The sequence below is a fragment of the Theropithecus gelada genome, chromosome 18, assembly GCF_003255815.1.
Source record: "Theropithecus gelada isolate Dixy chromosome 18, Tgel_1.0, whole genome shotgun sequence".
Taxonomy (NCBI): Eukaryota; Metazoa; Chordata; class Mammalia; order Primates; family Cercopithecidae; genus Theropithecus; species Theropithecus gelada.
This window is the reverse complement of record NC_037686.1, coordinates 55,654,264-55,670,989: the sequence shown is the minus strand read 5'-3', so window position 1 is coordinate 55,670,989 and position 16,726 is coordinate 55,654,264. Positions and strand designations below refer to the sequence as shown.

At 41.5% G+C, this 16,726-nt stretch overlaps 1 protein-coding gene across 1 annotated transcript in view; it reads right to left on the bottom strand.

Moving 5' to 3' along the window:
* The window catches only part of PHLPP1 (PH domain and leucine rich repeat protein phosphatase 1), a 269,089-nt gene that overhangs the window by 115,241 nt on the left and 137,122 nt on the right, over positions 1 to 16,726 (bottom strand). The window contains exon 4 of the mRNA XM_025365542.1: positions 4,453 to 4,619. Coding sequence (XP_025221327.1) covers positions 4,453 to 4,619 — 167 coding nt within the window. The remainder of the gene's footprint in view (positions 1 to 4,452; positions 4,620 to 16,726) is intronic.

Here is a 16,726-nt window from a genome sequence, read left to right as displayed (position 1 = left end):
CTGCCTCAGCTTCCCAAGTGGGATTATAGGACTGAGCCATTGCATCCAGCCAGTCCAAAATTAATAACAATACATAGAACATATAAAACCTAAGCTTAAGTATTTTGCAAACAAATCAGTCCTATCATTTGTCTTTAGTGAAAATGGGAGACTGAAGAGAGAAAAATTATGTTTCAAGAACTGTGGTCTACCTGTTATTAGATTCCAGTCTCAGTTGTTTTTGAGGGTTTTTTCCTGCAATTTAGACTAATCCTACTTATTCCCATGAACCAACCAGTGATCTCTGCTGCTGCTCAGAAGAAACAAAAGGGATGGGTAATATAAAAATCTTGATCAGTATTCTAATTCTGGGCATGTACTGGAATCAGCTAGGGACCCCATATCAGCTTGGTTCTACAACTGCCTAGTTAATAGAAAGACTTCTTATTTAGTTTACTTGGGATAATTTTACTTATCTTTTTTTTTTTTTTTACTGTTGTAGAATATATTGCTATTGTACTCTTTGTGTAGGAATGCAGATAAGCTTACTGAATGTTTTCTTAAATTGAACACTTACTATTCTTCCAGATAGCACTTCTTGTTGGAACTCACAGTTATCAATGGCCCTCGCCAGACCAATGCTTTGTGACTGACCTCCTCTCTACCTTGAATACAAGAGGCCCTCATAGTTAGGCAGGAATATCATTGTCCCTATTCAGCCTGAAGAAGTTACAGAAGATGGATCTTCATTCCTCTACAACCCTTAGGATTAAAGATCTCCTTATAAAAGGGAGGGGCAGCCGGGTGCAGTAGCTCACGTCTGTAATCCCAGCACTTTGGGAGGCCGACATGGGCAGACTACCTGAGGTCAGGAGTTCGAGACCAGCCTGGCCAACATGGTGAAACCCCCACCTCTACTAAAAATACAAAAATTAGCTGGAAGTGGTGGCGGGCGCCTGTAGTCCCTGCTACTCAGGAGGCTGAGACAGGAGAACTGCTTGAAGCCGGGAGGTGGAGGTTGCAGTGAGCTGAGACTGCACCGCTGCATTCTAGTCTGGGCAACAGGAGCGAGACTCTGTCTCAAAAAAAAAAAAAAAACAATACATAAACAAATTTTAAAAAATTAAAAAAATAAAACAGAAGGGGGAAATATGTCAGAGGCATTCAAACCTGAGTGACTCCATCTTGAACAGGGGCTGGGTAAAATAAGGCTTACCCCTACTGGGCTGCTGCATTCCCAGGAGGTTAGGCATTCTTACTTACACATGAAATAGGAGGTCAGCACAAGATACAGGTCACAAAGATCTTGCTGATAAAACAGGATGCCCTAAAGAAGCTGGCCAAAAGTCACCAAAACCAAAATGGTGATGAAAGTGACCTCTGGCTGTCCTCACTGCTCATTGTATGCTGATTATAATGCATTAGCATGCTAAAAGACACTCCCACCAGCACCATGACAGTTTACAAATCCCATGGCAGTATCAGAAAGTTACCCTATATAGTCTAAAAAGGGGAGGGACCCTTAGTTCTGGGACTTGGCTACCCCTTTCCCAGAAAACTCATAAATAATCTACCCCTTGGTTCAGCATGCAATCAAGAAACAACCATAGGGGCCAGGCACTTTGGGAGGCCAAGGTGGGTGGATCACTTGAGTTCAAGAGTTCAAAACCAGCCTGGCAAGATGGTGAAACCCCGTCTCTACTAAAAATATAAATTCTAGCTGTGCATGATGGTGGTACCTGCCTGTAATCCCAGCTATTTGGGAGGCTGAGGCAGGAGGATCACTTGAGCCCGGGAGGCGAAGGCTGCAGTGAGCTGCCACTGCACTCCAGCCTGGGTGACAGCAAAACAATGTCTCAAAAAAAAAAAAGAAAAGAAAAGAAAAAGAAAGAAAGAACCATGAAAGTAGCCAACCAGCAGCTCTTAGGTCTGCTTTACCTATGGAGTAAGCCATTCTTTATTCCTTTACTTTCTTAATAAACTTGCTTTCAATTAAAAAAAAAAAAAAGAAGAAGAATACCACAGTGGTAACTTTCATAGTATACGTCAGCTACAGGGGACAATCAGAAATTGCTGGAGCAAAATATCCTTATTAGAGTCTTGACTGCCTATGTAATTAATTCACTGCAGCACCAAACTGTCCAAGTTGTCATTATATTCTTCTCTATTCTTTTCTTCCAGGCAACCACAGTAAAAATATTCTTTAAAAAAATTGTAATGCCAGTTTTACTTAAGAATGTCCTTGATGACACAGGAAAGTCATTTCTTATTACATCTCAACCCCTGAGTATATGTCTTTTTAATTTTCTGGGTGATAAAATAGGAGGTACACAAAAAAAAACACTTCTGGTACACACTGAAGTATGATAGTTATCTCAAGGAAAACACTTATCTGATGATGTGAGCTGTGGGCCAAACCAGTCACTGTTTACAGAGAATCCCATCTTTACTTGAAAGAACAACTGACAAATGATTATTATTCATACTTGGGTATTTGGCAGACATTTTCTCAAAAATGAAGTGAGAAGGCAGCTTACTGGAAAACAACTGATGGCATGCGCTGCCAATAACGGCCTTCACATTTCTAATTAAAAATTAAAATTGCGGAAACTCGTTTCCACCGTAAGCTTAACAACATCCCAATACTTGAAAGACTTTACTGATAAATCAGTGGTGATATTGGTCGGGCATGGTGGCTCACGCCTGTAATCCCATCACTTTGGGAGGCCAAGGTGGGCGGATCACTTCAGGTCAGGAGTTCGAGACCAGCCTGGCCAACATGGAGAAACCATATCGCTACTAAAAATACAAAAAATTAGCCAGGTGTTGGGGGCATGCCTGTAATCCCAGCTACTCCAGAGGTTGAGGCGGGAAAATCGCTAGAACCCAGGAGGCAGAGGTTGCAGTGAGCCAAGATCGCACCACTGCACTCCCGCCTGGGCGACAGACTGAGACTTCATCTCAAAAAAATAAATAAATAAACAACAACAAAAAATAAATCAGTGGTGATATTAACAAATGTGAATTCTTAAAATTCCATAATAAAATATATTAACATTTGGAGTATCTGTGTTACACAACGAAGCAGTACTCTCCAAATGACCAACACTTAATGCAACAAAGTGATGCATGGGTAAAGAGTCAAATCAAACTGCAAGTCAGATCAATGGATCTTACTGTTAAAGAATTCAAAAAGCTCACGAATAGAGATTTAGATTCCATATTAGAACTAACATTTAAGAAATGACCACTTGTCAAGTTTTGGTATAGTATCAAGGAAGGATATTCACAATTACCTAAAAAGACAACTAAAATACTCTTCCATTTCCCAATTACATCCACAAACTTTATAAGCAAGTATTGGATTATTTTTTCTGGATGTTAAAAACCATAAACAGAATCACAATAGTTATCATATTTTTTAATTCCTGATATCAGTCATGTAAAAACAAATGAACTAGCAATTATTTATTTAAAAGTTATATTCTTCGCAGTTACACAGTCTACATATTTGCAACAAATATATAAGTATCAAAGGTTTAATTTACCACAGAATGAAGACCGATCACTGCTCCAAAGAGGAAAGGAAATGAATGTGGTAAATTCTTAAATCTGTTTTGGAGACAGGCAAGTCAAGTCTCTCTTTTCTAGTTACAAATGAGCACATTCTAGGCCAGGCATGGTGGCTCACGCCTGTAATCACAGCACTTTGGGAGCCCAAGAAGGGCAGATCACTTGAGGTCAAGAGTTCAAGACCAGCCTGGCCAACATGGTGAAACCCTGTCTCTACTAAAAATACAAAAATTAAGAGGGCGTGGGCACCTGTAATCCCAGCTACTCTGGAGGCTGAGGCAGGTGAATCACTTGGGCCCAGGAGGAGGCTACAATGAGCCAGGATCACGCCACTGCACTCCAGCCTGAGAGACAGAGCAAGACTCTGTCTCAATAAAATAAAAAAAAAATAAAATAAAGGAGCAGGTTCTATTTAACATGTGACTCTTGAAACCTACATATTAATCACCCAGATGACATGATATAAGTGGATTTAAATGCTGGTTCTTAAATTTCTAAGGAAATGTCTTTTCACGGGAAAAACTGACCTCTCATAAATTTCAAAAGAAACAATTTAATCTGAACAAACACCTGAAGTTCAGAAGTAACACACCAAATGTTATTGTTTGCAGATGCATTTTTAGATAGGAATAAAAGTTGTTAAAGGAGAATTGTTCTTACACAACTCTATCCAATTAATAAATATCATAAATCATTAGTTTCAAAAGCAGGAACCTTAAAAAAAATCTCAGATTGAGAATTGGTAATGTCCTCACTAATAAACAAAGTCCTATTACTCTGTTTTCCGAAAGAGAAAGTTTATACACTAGTTTTTTTAGTGAGAATATTCAAGAGATAACAAGCAGAAGTTCATTCTGCCCCCACCCCTTCCTCATGATCCACCCATTTCTGCAGGCTTACCTTTGCAGTTCATTAAGCCCCCTGGCAGCTGGAAGGCTAGGGTTTTGCCTTAGGAAGTTTTGTTTTAAATTGAGATGAGTGAGGTCTTGGCTGTAGAAGAGGTTGGCAGGCAGATGTTCCAGGCTACAACATGAGAGGTCCACTGAGCTAATGCGCTGGGATGCAACCTAAAGAGGGATAAAACTTAATTTTAATACCATCCACTTATCCTATAACTACTTTCTATGGATAGAAATGAGATAATCCCAATTTGGAACAGGTATTCTATGAAAGTAGCACTGTTAGTCCAAATATAAACCAACACAGTATTCAGTCACATGCCGCATACCAACCTTTCAGTCAATACCATATCATATACAGCAGTCCCACAAGATTATAAAGCCGAAAAATTCCTATCACCTAGTGATATGGCAGCCATCATAATGTCACAGCACAACACACTGCCTTTTCTATGGTTAGATACACAAATACTTACCATTTTGTTACAACTGCCCACAGATTCGGTACAGTAACATGCTACACAGGTTTGTAACCTAGGAGCAACAGCCTAAGTGTGTAGTTGGCTACACCATCTAGGTTTGTGTAAGTACACGCTGATGTTTGCACCATGAAGAAATTGCCTAACAACACATTTCTCAGGATATATTCCTGTCATTAAGTGATGCTTGTCTGTACTTAGTATTCGAGCCAAATACTTTATAAAAGCATGAAAATGTCCCTGCCTGGAGGGTATGTACAGTAACCTAGCATAGGAGACAGGCTGGAAAGAACACAGATTACTCCACTGGGTTTATTGATATCAGTAAACTCCTCCAATGTAGGAGTTTTATTCCTGAAAACATAAGGAATAATTCTCTCCCACAGAAAGAGAATTCAGAGCTATTGAGTAAATACACGGTCAAGAGACAGATACTAAGATCTAAACTGAACATATGAAAGTCATTGTATATACTGATTTAAAAATAGCACAAATAAAGAAAAAGAGTATCATTGACCTTGTACACATCTTCAATTCATGGTATAGCAGAATCAGATTCTATTGCCTGTCTGCTACAAACTTTCCAGGCTGCCTCTCTTCACAGTTTCAGTGAAATGCTTATAGATTCATTGTGCTTTGCTTCATGTAAGTATTTTATGTAAAACTTATTTTATGTCTAAGTATTTATCCAGATGTTCAATGCCTTCCTGGTTAAATGACTCCTCCCACGGCCAGGATCTCAGGGCTAAAGAAAGACCAACTTTCATGTGGGAAGCAGAAAACTCACGGACCACCCTGTATTTCTCCAATGTTCTTCCCAACATTGTAGGTAACACAGTGCCAATTTATGCTACAGCACGTGGCTTTAGCCCCACCTTCACACATCTTGGTTTTCTCTCCTCACAGAGGCAATGGGAATATAGTTCTAAAACTTTGGTTAATTCTCCCTATTTATCTTTACCGAAGCTTTAGGGCAGAAATTTCACTGCTTATCTGTGGTCAATCTGGTGTCTTTTTCTTTTACCAAACCCCAGGTTTCTGTTCCTAATTACACAAGGCAGTAGAACATAGTCCTTAGATGTATGGTTCTGACTTCAGTGTCCAGATTCACAGCCCAGCGCCACCACTCAGGAGCTGAGATAACTTGAATAGATCACTGATGTAAGATCCAGTTTTCTCATCTGTATACAGGTATAAAGATGGTACCTACTTCTACATGCCTGGCACAGAAAAAGCACTCAGTAAATGTTAACTGCTATTACTATTGCTAGTACTACTACTAACACTACCATTTCCAAATCAAATCATTCATATTTTATTTTTCATTAAAAAAAATTTTTTTTAAATAATAAAGTAGGGGCAGGGTCTTGCCATGTTGCCCAGGATAGTCTCAAACTACTGGGCTAGGTTGATCCTCTCACATCAGCCTCCCAAAGTGCTGGATTACAGGCATGAGCCACCATACACAGCTTCATTCACATTTTATATCCACTAAAATTCATACTCCCCTGCTGCTAAAAGTATCCAGAAGTAAATCTGGCATATGTTCTGCTAGGTTGGGCACGGTGGCTCACATCTGTAATCCTAGCACTTTGGGAGGCCGAGGCAGGTGGATCATTTGAGGTCAGAAGTTGGAGATCAGCCTGGCCAACATGGTGAAACCCCGTTTCTACTAAAAATACAAAAATTAGCTGGGCGTGGTGGTGGGATGCCTGTAATCTCAGCTACTCGGGAGGCTGAGGCAGCAGAATCGCTTGAACCCAGAAGGTGGAGGTTGCAGTGAGCCGAGATCATGCCATCGCACTCCAGCCTGGGCGACAGAGAGAGACTCTGTCTCAAAAAAATAAACAGTTCTGCTGATGGAATATTTGAGGTTAGGAGAAATTACTGTGCACACATGAAAGCTAAAGGTATACTGGGGTGAGAGAAGCTGGGCAGGACTTATCTCTAAAGACTTTACCAAGAAAGTCTGAGTTTGCATTTTACCTATTTTATCTTTCTGTGAATTTTCACCATTAAATAAGAAAAAGAAAATGCCAAACAGGGCCAAACCACTCATACAAAGAAAGATGTAAAAAGAGATAGAATGTTAATGGGTCTGAAAGTAGGTGCAAAAGCACCACGCCACACAGGATTCCTATGGCATTCATAGGAAGTGGATGGGAACCTGTTTATAGAAAGTGAGGTTGAAAGCTCTGCTAGTTAGTGGAATCATTCATTCAAAAATATGTGTTGAACATCTACTTAATGGTGTATGGCAGGCCTTTTATTTTCTGAGATACAACAGGAAAACAAGACAGACACAGTCTCTGCCCTGAATGAGTACACATCAAGAGGACAGGGTAATTAAGATACCACATGATAACTGCTACAAGAATAGGAAGTGCAAGGACACAGAACAGAATCCCAGGGGTCAGAAAAGGATTCCCAGAGGATGTAATGTCCGAGCCCAAACTTGAAGCCTCAGTAGAAATCTGTATTTTTTGTCTGCCCCAAATCCTTTCTCTTTCAAACTCATGATCCTAAGGGGAACTGCAAACAAAGTACCCAGATGCTCTGGATTCGTGGGTAGGCATGCACTCCAGGTCTGAGCAATCTGAGTGTCCTATCTGCTGAAGCCACAGGTTGATCCATGCTAGCATGGGACCCAAGTTAGGTTAATCAAAGGACTTCTCTGGGATTTACATATTCTGAAACCAGGAGAGAAAGAGAATCAGCTGCTTAGAGCTGCAGTTAAAATGAAGGAGCTAGAACCATATGTATCAATCTGACTTGATACAAATGCAAACTGCAGCATGACACATTCCATTTATGAAAACAATTTTTAACATAACACACACACCTCCATATATTATATGGATGAATAATTATATGTGCAATATATACCATGAGATCACAAATTTCTATTGTTTTAAGCCACCGAGGGTTTGTTAATATGTTACAGCAGCCACAGGAAACTAATACAACCCTTCTTTATTTTTTCCATTGTACTTTTCATTTTCATTCATTCAACATGTTTACTGAGTATCTACTAGAGGTGCCAATTACTGCTCTAGGTAAGCCCTTAATATACTTCAGAAAACAAAATGAAGATCCCTCCCCTATTAAGCTTTCTTTACAAATAAATAAATTATACGTTAAAAAAAAATGGTAAGCGCTACAAATAAAAAAAAAAAAAACCCAGCTTGAGAAAGGGGGTCGAGATTGCTAGGAAGGTGGTGGATTGTAATTTAAATAGGTTAGTGAGGGTGGTCCCCACTGAAAAGATGACATTTAGCAAGGAAAAACAGGAAAAGTTGGCTGATACGATTTATCTGGAAGAAGATGCTGCCAGGCAGAGGAAGTACCCAGAGTTAGAGCCCTTAGAAAAGCATGCCTTAGCCAGGTATGGTGGCTCACGCCTGTAATCCCAGCACTTTGGGAGGCTGGGGTGGGAGGACTGTTTGAGCCCAGAAGTTTAAGACCAGCTTGGGCAACATAGTGAGACCATCATCTCTACTAAGAAAAAAAATTTTTAATTAGCTGGGCGTGGTGGTGCATGCTTATAGTCCCAGCCACTTGGGAGGCTGAGGTGGAAGGATCACTTGAGCCCAGAAGGTCGAGGTTGCAGTGAGCTTTGATCATACCACGGCACTCCAGCCTGGGCAATAAAGCCAGATCCAGTCTCAAATTTAAAAAATAATAATAATACAAAAACTTTGTAAAAGGAGCATACTTGGCATGTCCGAGAGACCTGAGAACACTGATTATAAGGCAACGAGGTCAGAAGGTAAATGGGCAGGGGATATGGGGCAAGCAGCAGACCCTGTGGGACCTTCAGGCCTTGTGAGGACTCTGGCTTTTAAGGTGAGTGAAATGGGATATGTGGAAAGGTTCTGAGAAGTGTGAGGTGATCACCAATGTATGGTCAATGCTCCATATTCACTGGGGATTAGTTCCTGGACCCCAGCAGGTACCAAAATCCACAGATGCTCAAGTCCCTGACATAAAATGCCATAGTACACTCAGCCCTCCGTGTCGGCAGGTTTTGATCCACGGCTGGTTGAATCTGAAATGGGAAACTCGCAGGTAAGGAGGGCCTACTATACCAAGGAATTTTCTTATTTTTTCTCTGCCTTTGTCTCTAGATTGTAAGCTCCATAAAGGAAAGAATTTTTCTATTTTGCTCACTGATATAAACCCACGCTGAGTACTTGGGAGGACCCTCAAAACATCTTGCTGGAAGAATGGCCAGAGGACGACCTTATACCTCCTCCTTTCTCACCAGGCGGCCTCTGCATCTGGTGCATCCTTTCATGTGGCAACCACTTTGAAGAAGACAAATTCCATTTCAAATGAAGCATCCCACTAAATACTCCCTTTGGACAACTAAGAGAAAATGATTTAACATCAAGTTGTGTTGGCTTCCTTTCCTCATTCTAGACCGTAAGCTGTTTCTGCTGGAAACAAGCAGGAGGAAACCACATTAACGAGGCTACAAGCAAGGGCAGTCCTGCGTGAGCTATGCAGAACTAGGAACGTCTATCATGAGAGCATAAACTCATCATGTTAACATGGCCACGAGGCAGTGAGCTGCAAAGATGACCACAAAAGCTACCACTAGCTACACCACTGCCCAGTCCCATGAGCTACAACAGAATGGGAGATTTAAGTGCTTCTACTCAGCGCAACCTGGGCACATCAGGGCTCCACCACAAAGAGAGGAAAGCACTCTACTTAGAAGGTATGGTTTGATTCCCAAATGAGAAAACTACCAGCTGGGCTATCTAAAGAAACTGTGACCCACCTACACAGCAGCTATTAAAACTGAGATCCTGCCTGAAATAAGAAAGACCTACATACATAAAAAAATATTAATCAAAAAACCACATGTACACACTTCAGAGCAAGTAGCCTTTATTATTCTAGCATTTTCCTTTTCCAAGTAACAATAATAATAATAGTTAACATTTAAGTAGTGCTTTGTAACAGGCACTCTTCCGAGAGCTTAAGATACAATATTTAGCTTAATCTTCACAACAACTCTGTGCAGTAAGAACTTACCCTTGTTTCAAAGGTAAAGGTTAAACTGAGTCACAGAGTGTGCGCCTAAGGCCTGTTTAAAAAGTAGCAGGATCAGGCTGGGTGCAGCGGCTCACACCTGTAATCCCAACACTATGGGAGGCTGAGGTGGGTGGATCATTTGAGGTCAGGAGTTTGAGACCAGCCTGGCCAACATGGTGAAACCCTGTCTCTACTAAAAATACAAAAATTAACCTGGCATGGAGGTGGGTGCCTGTAATTCCAGCTACTCGGGAGGCTAAGGCAGGAGAATCACTTGAAACCGGGAGGCGGAGGTTGCAGTGAACCAAGATTGAGCCATTACACTCCAGCTTGGGTGACAAGAGTGAAACTGTATCCCCCCCCAAAAAAAAGTAACAGGACTAGAGTTTGAACAAGAGCCTGTACTATTAACTCTATGCCATTAGGTCAAGACTTGGAATAAAGTTCAGATCTCACCAGAAGGGAGGCTCCTCTAATCCCCATCATAAAATAACATAACTAGAGCAAAGAAAATTAGATGTACTCCTCAGGATACGTTTAAGCCTTAGAAATGAAGACGAGGTGGTCAGAGACAGTGAGTCCTCCTCGGGAGAAGCAATAGAGACCATCTGCTGACCAAATACAGATTTTGGAGGAGGGGTGAATCCCCATGGGGCATCATTCCTTGACATCATAGGCTCTGCCCACTCCAATCCCACACAACTTATCCAACTGGGCAACGGTGGTGCCATCCAGTGAGCACCTGATCAAAATTTTAAAGGTTACAGGAAAAGTATAAGAGGTTATAGAAATTTGGGAAGTGAAATAAGCATACATAGAAGGTGCCTCAGATCTTTGGTACAGAAAGCTTCTAAAGGATCTCATAATTAGAATATAAATTCCTTTTTGGCAAAAGCTACTGTACTTATAACCACAGACAAGACAGTTGAAGGCACAAAGGTGAGGTCCACACAACTTGACATACAGGAGAAAGGGCACCAGCTGAACAGTATGTGGGGTAGGTAGGAACAGTCCTACTTACTAGCAACGTGACTTTGAATAAGTCACTTCCCTTACCTGTCCTTCAGTTTCCTTATCTCTAAAGTAGACTAAGTAACACCTGCCCTGATCACCTCAACAAGTTGCTGCAGTAATACCATTTTATTCATTTAAAAAAAAAGGAGAGGCTCTGTAGACCAAGTATCCCCACAGCAACGTCTACCACTGCAAGCAATAAAAGTCTGTAAAACAAAAAAGTCTACGAGATATAAGCCAATGCTCTCGTCATCTTGAGCAATTACACGGATAAACTGCAATCAGCCAGACCATCAATGAACTACAAATGAATAGATTCAAGTTGTGATTAGTTGAAGGTATCTGTGGCATCGAAAGTCAGTTTCAGCCTGTATTAACAATAACATGCTGGGGGCAGTGGCTCACATCTGTAATCCCAGCACTTTGTGGGGCCAAGGGGAGCAGATCACTTGAGGTCAGGAGTTTGAGACCAGCCTGGCCAACATGGGGAAACTCCATCTCTACTGAAAATACAAAAATTAGCCGGGTGAGGTGGCAGGCACATGTAATCTCAGCTACTCAGGAGGCTGAGGTAGGAGAATCGCTTGAACTCGAGAGGCAGACGTTGCAGTGAGCCAAGACTGTGCCACTGCACTCCAGCCTGGGCAACAAGAGCAAGTCTCCATCTCAAAAACAAAACAAAACAACAACAAAAAAGAAAAAGAAAAAAAAATAAGGCTGAGTTAGTAAATTAAACGGGACTTTTCTATCACGATGGACACACTCTGAGAGATACATCAAAATGAACATAATTTCCAACTACCTGCTCATGTTGTCTCTTTTTTTCCCAAATGACTTGTAAATATACATGGGGGAAGGAGGGATCATTTGGTCCTCAAAATATTTCCTCTAAAGAACACTGCACTCTTAAAAAATGCTAATGTGAACAACAAAATTTTCAGATGACTCAATGGGTGGCCACACATTGCTAACATATTACTCAGCTTGACACTTTCTTAAGTCATTTCTTTGCCTATTATTAGGACCCTTATGACAAAAATGTCCCTCCTCCGAGTGTGGCTGGGTTGCATTTCTAACCAATCTATCTGTCCTATCCTTACCCTATCCCTGCCATGCTTTCAAAATTCTCATCTTCCCTTGCAAGAGGACTGTACTACATCATTCCCACTACTCCTTATGGTTCATTTAGTGGATAATCATCTTTCACAGGCAAGGGAAAGTTCACAGTAACATTCATGTGATGTTTTTTGTCCCCTCTATACTTTAGTCAAGTTGTATTTATCCTTATTATGTGCACAGCATGCTCAAAATTAACCAGAATGACTCTAAAATGTTTGGTCAAAGCAGCTAAAATAGCACAAATAATTCTGCTTGTGTGAAGTAAAAGACTGCTGTCAACCTGCCAGGCATGGTGGCTCACGCCTGCAATCCCAGCACTTCGGGAGGCCAAGGCGGGTGGATCACGAGGTCAAGAGATCAAGACCATCCTGGTAAACATGGTGAAACCCTATCTCTACTAAAAATACAAAAATTAGCTGGGCATGGTGGCGCACACCTATAGTCCCAGCTACTCGAAAGACTGAGGCAGGAGAATCGCTTGAACCCAGGAGGCAGAGGTTGCAGTGAGCTGAGATTATGCCACTGCACTGCACCACTGCACTCCAGCCTGGTGATACAGCCAGACTCCGTCTCACCAAAAACAAACAAACAAACAAACAAACAAAAAAAGCTGCTGTCAACCAGCATTATGAGTCATTAATTGCTCTAGTGTAGTCTTCAGTGGCTTGGGAAATTATGCTTCTGGCTACAGGGATAGTCTCTGGGGAATAAGAATTATAAACAATTCTTAACCTCAGCTGACCTACTTTTAATTCTCATCTCCCAAAGAATGCTTTGGGAAGACATGAGGTAGGAGAATATAAATTTAGAATAGAGTTTATTAATATTTATCAGTTAAGCATTCTAACAACTCTACTTGTTTCAATTTTATCTTTATCAATACAATTTTATACTATTTTATATCAAACAAAACCTTGAATTTTAACAAACATTTTAATTTCCACTGCTTCACAACACGCAATCATTTCTTTAAAGAAATTCTATAGAAGGATGGGTGTGGTGACTCATGCCTATAATCCCAGCACTTTAGGAGGCCAAGGCGGGCAGATCACTTGACTTCAGAAGTTCAAGACCAGCCTGGGCGACATGGTGAAACACCATCTCTACAAAAAATAAAAAAATTAGCAAGGGTGGTAGTGAACGTCTATAGTTCTAGCTACTCGGGGCTGAGGTGGAGGACTGCCTAAGCCCAGGAGGTCGAGGTTGCAGTGAGCCAAGATTGTGCCACTGCACTCCAGCCTGGGCACCAGAGCAAAATTCTGTCTCAAACAAAAAACAAAACAAAACAAAACACAATACAACTAAATGGGTGTGGTGGTTTACGCCTGTAATCCCAGCAGTTTGGAAGGTTGAGGTGGATGGATCACCTGAGGTCAGGAGCTTGAGACCAGCCTGGCCAATATGGTGGAATCCTGCCTCTATTAAAAACACCAAAATTAGCCAGGCGTGGTGGCACATGACTGTAATCCCAGCTACTTGGGAGGCTGAGGCAGAAGAATCGCTTGAACCGAAGAGCTGGAGGTTGCAGTGAGCTGAGATCACGCCACTGCACTCCAGCCTGGGCAACAGAGGGAGACTCAGTCTCAAAACAAACAAACAGACAAATAAACAAACACACACACTATAGAAATGCTTTAGCTCGACCTCAAAGCTTTTCATAATGACATCTCATCTTTTGCTCTTATACTAACCTATTTAACAACAGATGCAGAAAACATTCCTATAACATTAATTACATCAGCTGGGCGCAGTGGCTCATGCTTGTAATCCCAGCACTTTGGGAGGCCGAGGCAGGCGGATCATGAGGTCAGGAGATTGAGACCATCCTGGCTAATACGGTGAAACGCCGTCTCTACTAAAAATACAAAAAATTAGCTGGGCGTGGTGGCGGGCACCTGTAGTCCCAGCTACTTGGGAGGCTGAGGCAGGAGAATGGTGTGAACCCAGGAGGCAGATCGCGCCACTGCACTCTAGCCTGTGGCACTGAGCAAGACTCCGTCTCAAAAAAAAAAAATTAATTACGTCATATATCTTCATAATGTTCCAATAAAAGCATATCAAAGCTACCAGTTTTATACTTAAAGATATATAAGAAATAAAATATGGGCCAGGCACAGTGGCTCATGCCTGTAATCTCTACACTTTGGGAGGCTGAGGCAGGAGAACCACTTCAGTCCAGGAGGTTGAGACCAGCCCGGACAACAGAGCAAGACCCTATCTCTACAAAGTTAAATTAAAAAATTGGCCAGGTGTGGTGGCACGTGCCTAGAGTCCCAGCTCCATGGGAAGCTGAGGTGGGAGGAACCCTTGAGCTCAGAAGCTTGAAGCTGCAGTGAACTATGATTGTGCCGCTGCCCTCCAGCACGGGTGACAGGGGGAGATCTTGTCTCAGAAAAAAAGAAAAGAAGATTACACAAATTATACAACATTTAAAATGATTCGAGGTAATGACATAGCAAATCAATGAAGACAACAGGAAAATCCAGGCAGGCTATGAGAGATGGGCCGGGCATAGTGGCTCACACCTGTAATCCCAGCACTTTGGGAGGCCGAGGCGGGCAGATCATGCGGTCAGGAGTTTGAGACTAGTCTGGCCAATATGGTGAAACTCCATCTCTACTAAAAATACAAAAATTAGCTGAGTGTGGTGGCGCACACCTGTAATCCCAGCTACTCAGGAGACTGAGGCAAGAGAATCGCTTGAACCCGGGAGGCGGAGCTTGCAGTGAGCCAAGATCGCACCACTGCACTCCAGCCTGGGCGACACAGCGAGACTCCGTCTCATAAATAAATAAATAAATAAGAGAGATGGTATTCTATGAGGGCAAGAGCATTTGGGAGAAGTAGGATCTATGATTTTAAAATGATGGGCTATGAGGTACCTGTTAAAATATAGTTAAAAGACCCAAAAATAAGAGTATGGCGAGAACTGCAGGCTGGGGAAGAAAACAAAACGAAACAAAATCCCTGGCTCACTGTTCGAGGACCAAGCTGCAACAATATTTAAAAAGTCAATCAAGAGAACTCCAGATCAAGAGATCCTCCAAGGTATCCCCAGCTCTCTCTGCCAGCAGAGGTGAGGGGATGGGAATGAGGAGGCAGCACGCGTGGGGCCATCAAGCTAACCTGAGTGAATCATTCAATATACATTCGTTATTTGCCTTTTATGAACCAGGAACCGTACCAGGTACTGGAGAGATGCAGTCTTTGTCTCCGAAAGCTTAGCCTCTTGAGGACACACACATCTAAATAACTATGATTCACTGAAGAGGATGCAGTGAGAGCACACACAAGGCCAAGAACAATCCTCAGAGCTCCACGTCGACAGCATCAGTGCCAACACAGTCCCCTCCCTTGACAAAATGAGCCACGTATTCACAGACACTTCTGCTACATTTGTCCAGTGAACTCATCATGCAACCAAAAGTGAAAATGTGGACCTGGCACCTGACTCTTTAGGAGTCAGAAGCAACTGTATAGGGTCAGAGGAGATGTCACCAACAGCTTTCCAAAATCATGAGCCACCGGTGTCCCTCTAGCAGTTATCTCCCTCCCCCACACACAAACCCCATTGTGTTTCTCAGTAACAACAAAAAAATAGAGTTCAGCTTGGGTGGAGATCAAATCTGAACTCAGAGTTCCTTCCTGAGTTCCTTATTGGCAAAATATGTATAAACAATCTCTTTCAAATGTTACTACCTGAGAATGTTTCTGAACATCATGGCAGCATTTCCCCAAAGGTGACATCGCCTTAACAAAGGAGAAATGAACCACGAAGAACTTACATTCTAGCTTTCTATTAAAATACATAATACAAATACTATTCAAGTGGTTTTACTATTAGAAATGAACTACTTGTTTGTTTTTTTCTCCCCGAGATGGAGTCTTGCTCTGTCACCCAGCCTGCAGTGCAGTAGTGCAATCTCGGCTTACTGCAACCTCCACCTTGCGAGTTCAAGCAATTCTCCTGCCTCAGCCACCAGCCACGTGAGCAGCTGGGATTACAGGTGCCTGCCACCACACCCGGCTAATTTTTGTATTTTTAGTAGAGATGGGGGTCTCAGCATGTTGGCCAGGCTGGTCTCGAACTCCTGACCTTGTGATCCACCTGCCTCAGCCTCCCAAAGTGCTGGGATTACAGGCGTGAGCCACCACAACCGGCCTCTTTTGTTTTTAAAATACAAAAAAAAAAAAATTTGATGTTTAAGTTCCAAGTCTAATACACAAGAATTCAGTATGTTTAATACAGAATTCATAGATTGTTTTTCCAATTATTCCACTATTTCCTGCTTTATAAAATAATAAATTAGACCAGTGGGTAGAAGAATTTAACCCTTCAGAGCAGGTGTAGAAAATTTAATTCTCTGGGTTAAAAATACTGTGGACTCAAAAAATCCTAAGTACATAATGGGAACTAAACTTTAAAGGATATATATATATATATATATATATATATATATATATATATATATCTCCTGTCTCTACAAAACAATATATATACATACATATATATGTGTGTGTATATATGTATATATACATATATGTGTGTGTATATATACGTATATATGTATATATACATATATATGTGTGTATATATATGTATATATGTATATATACATA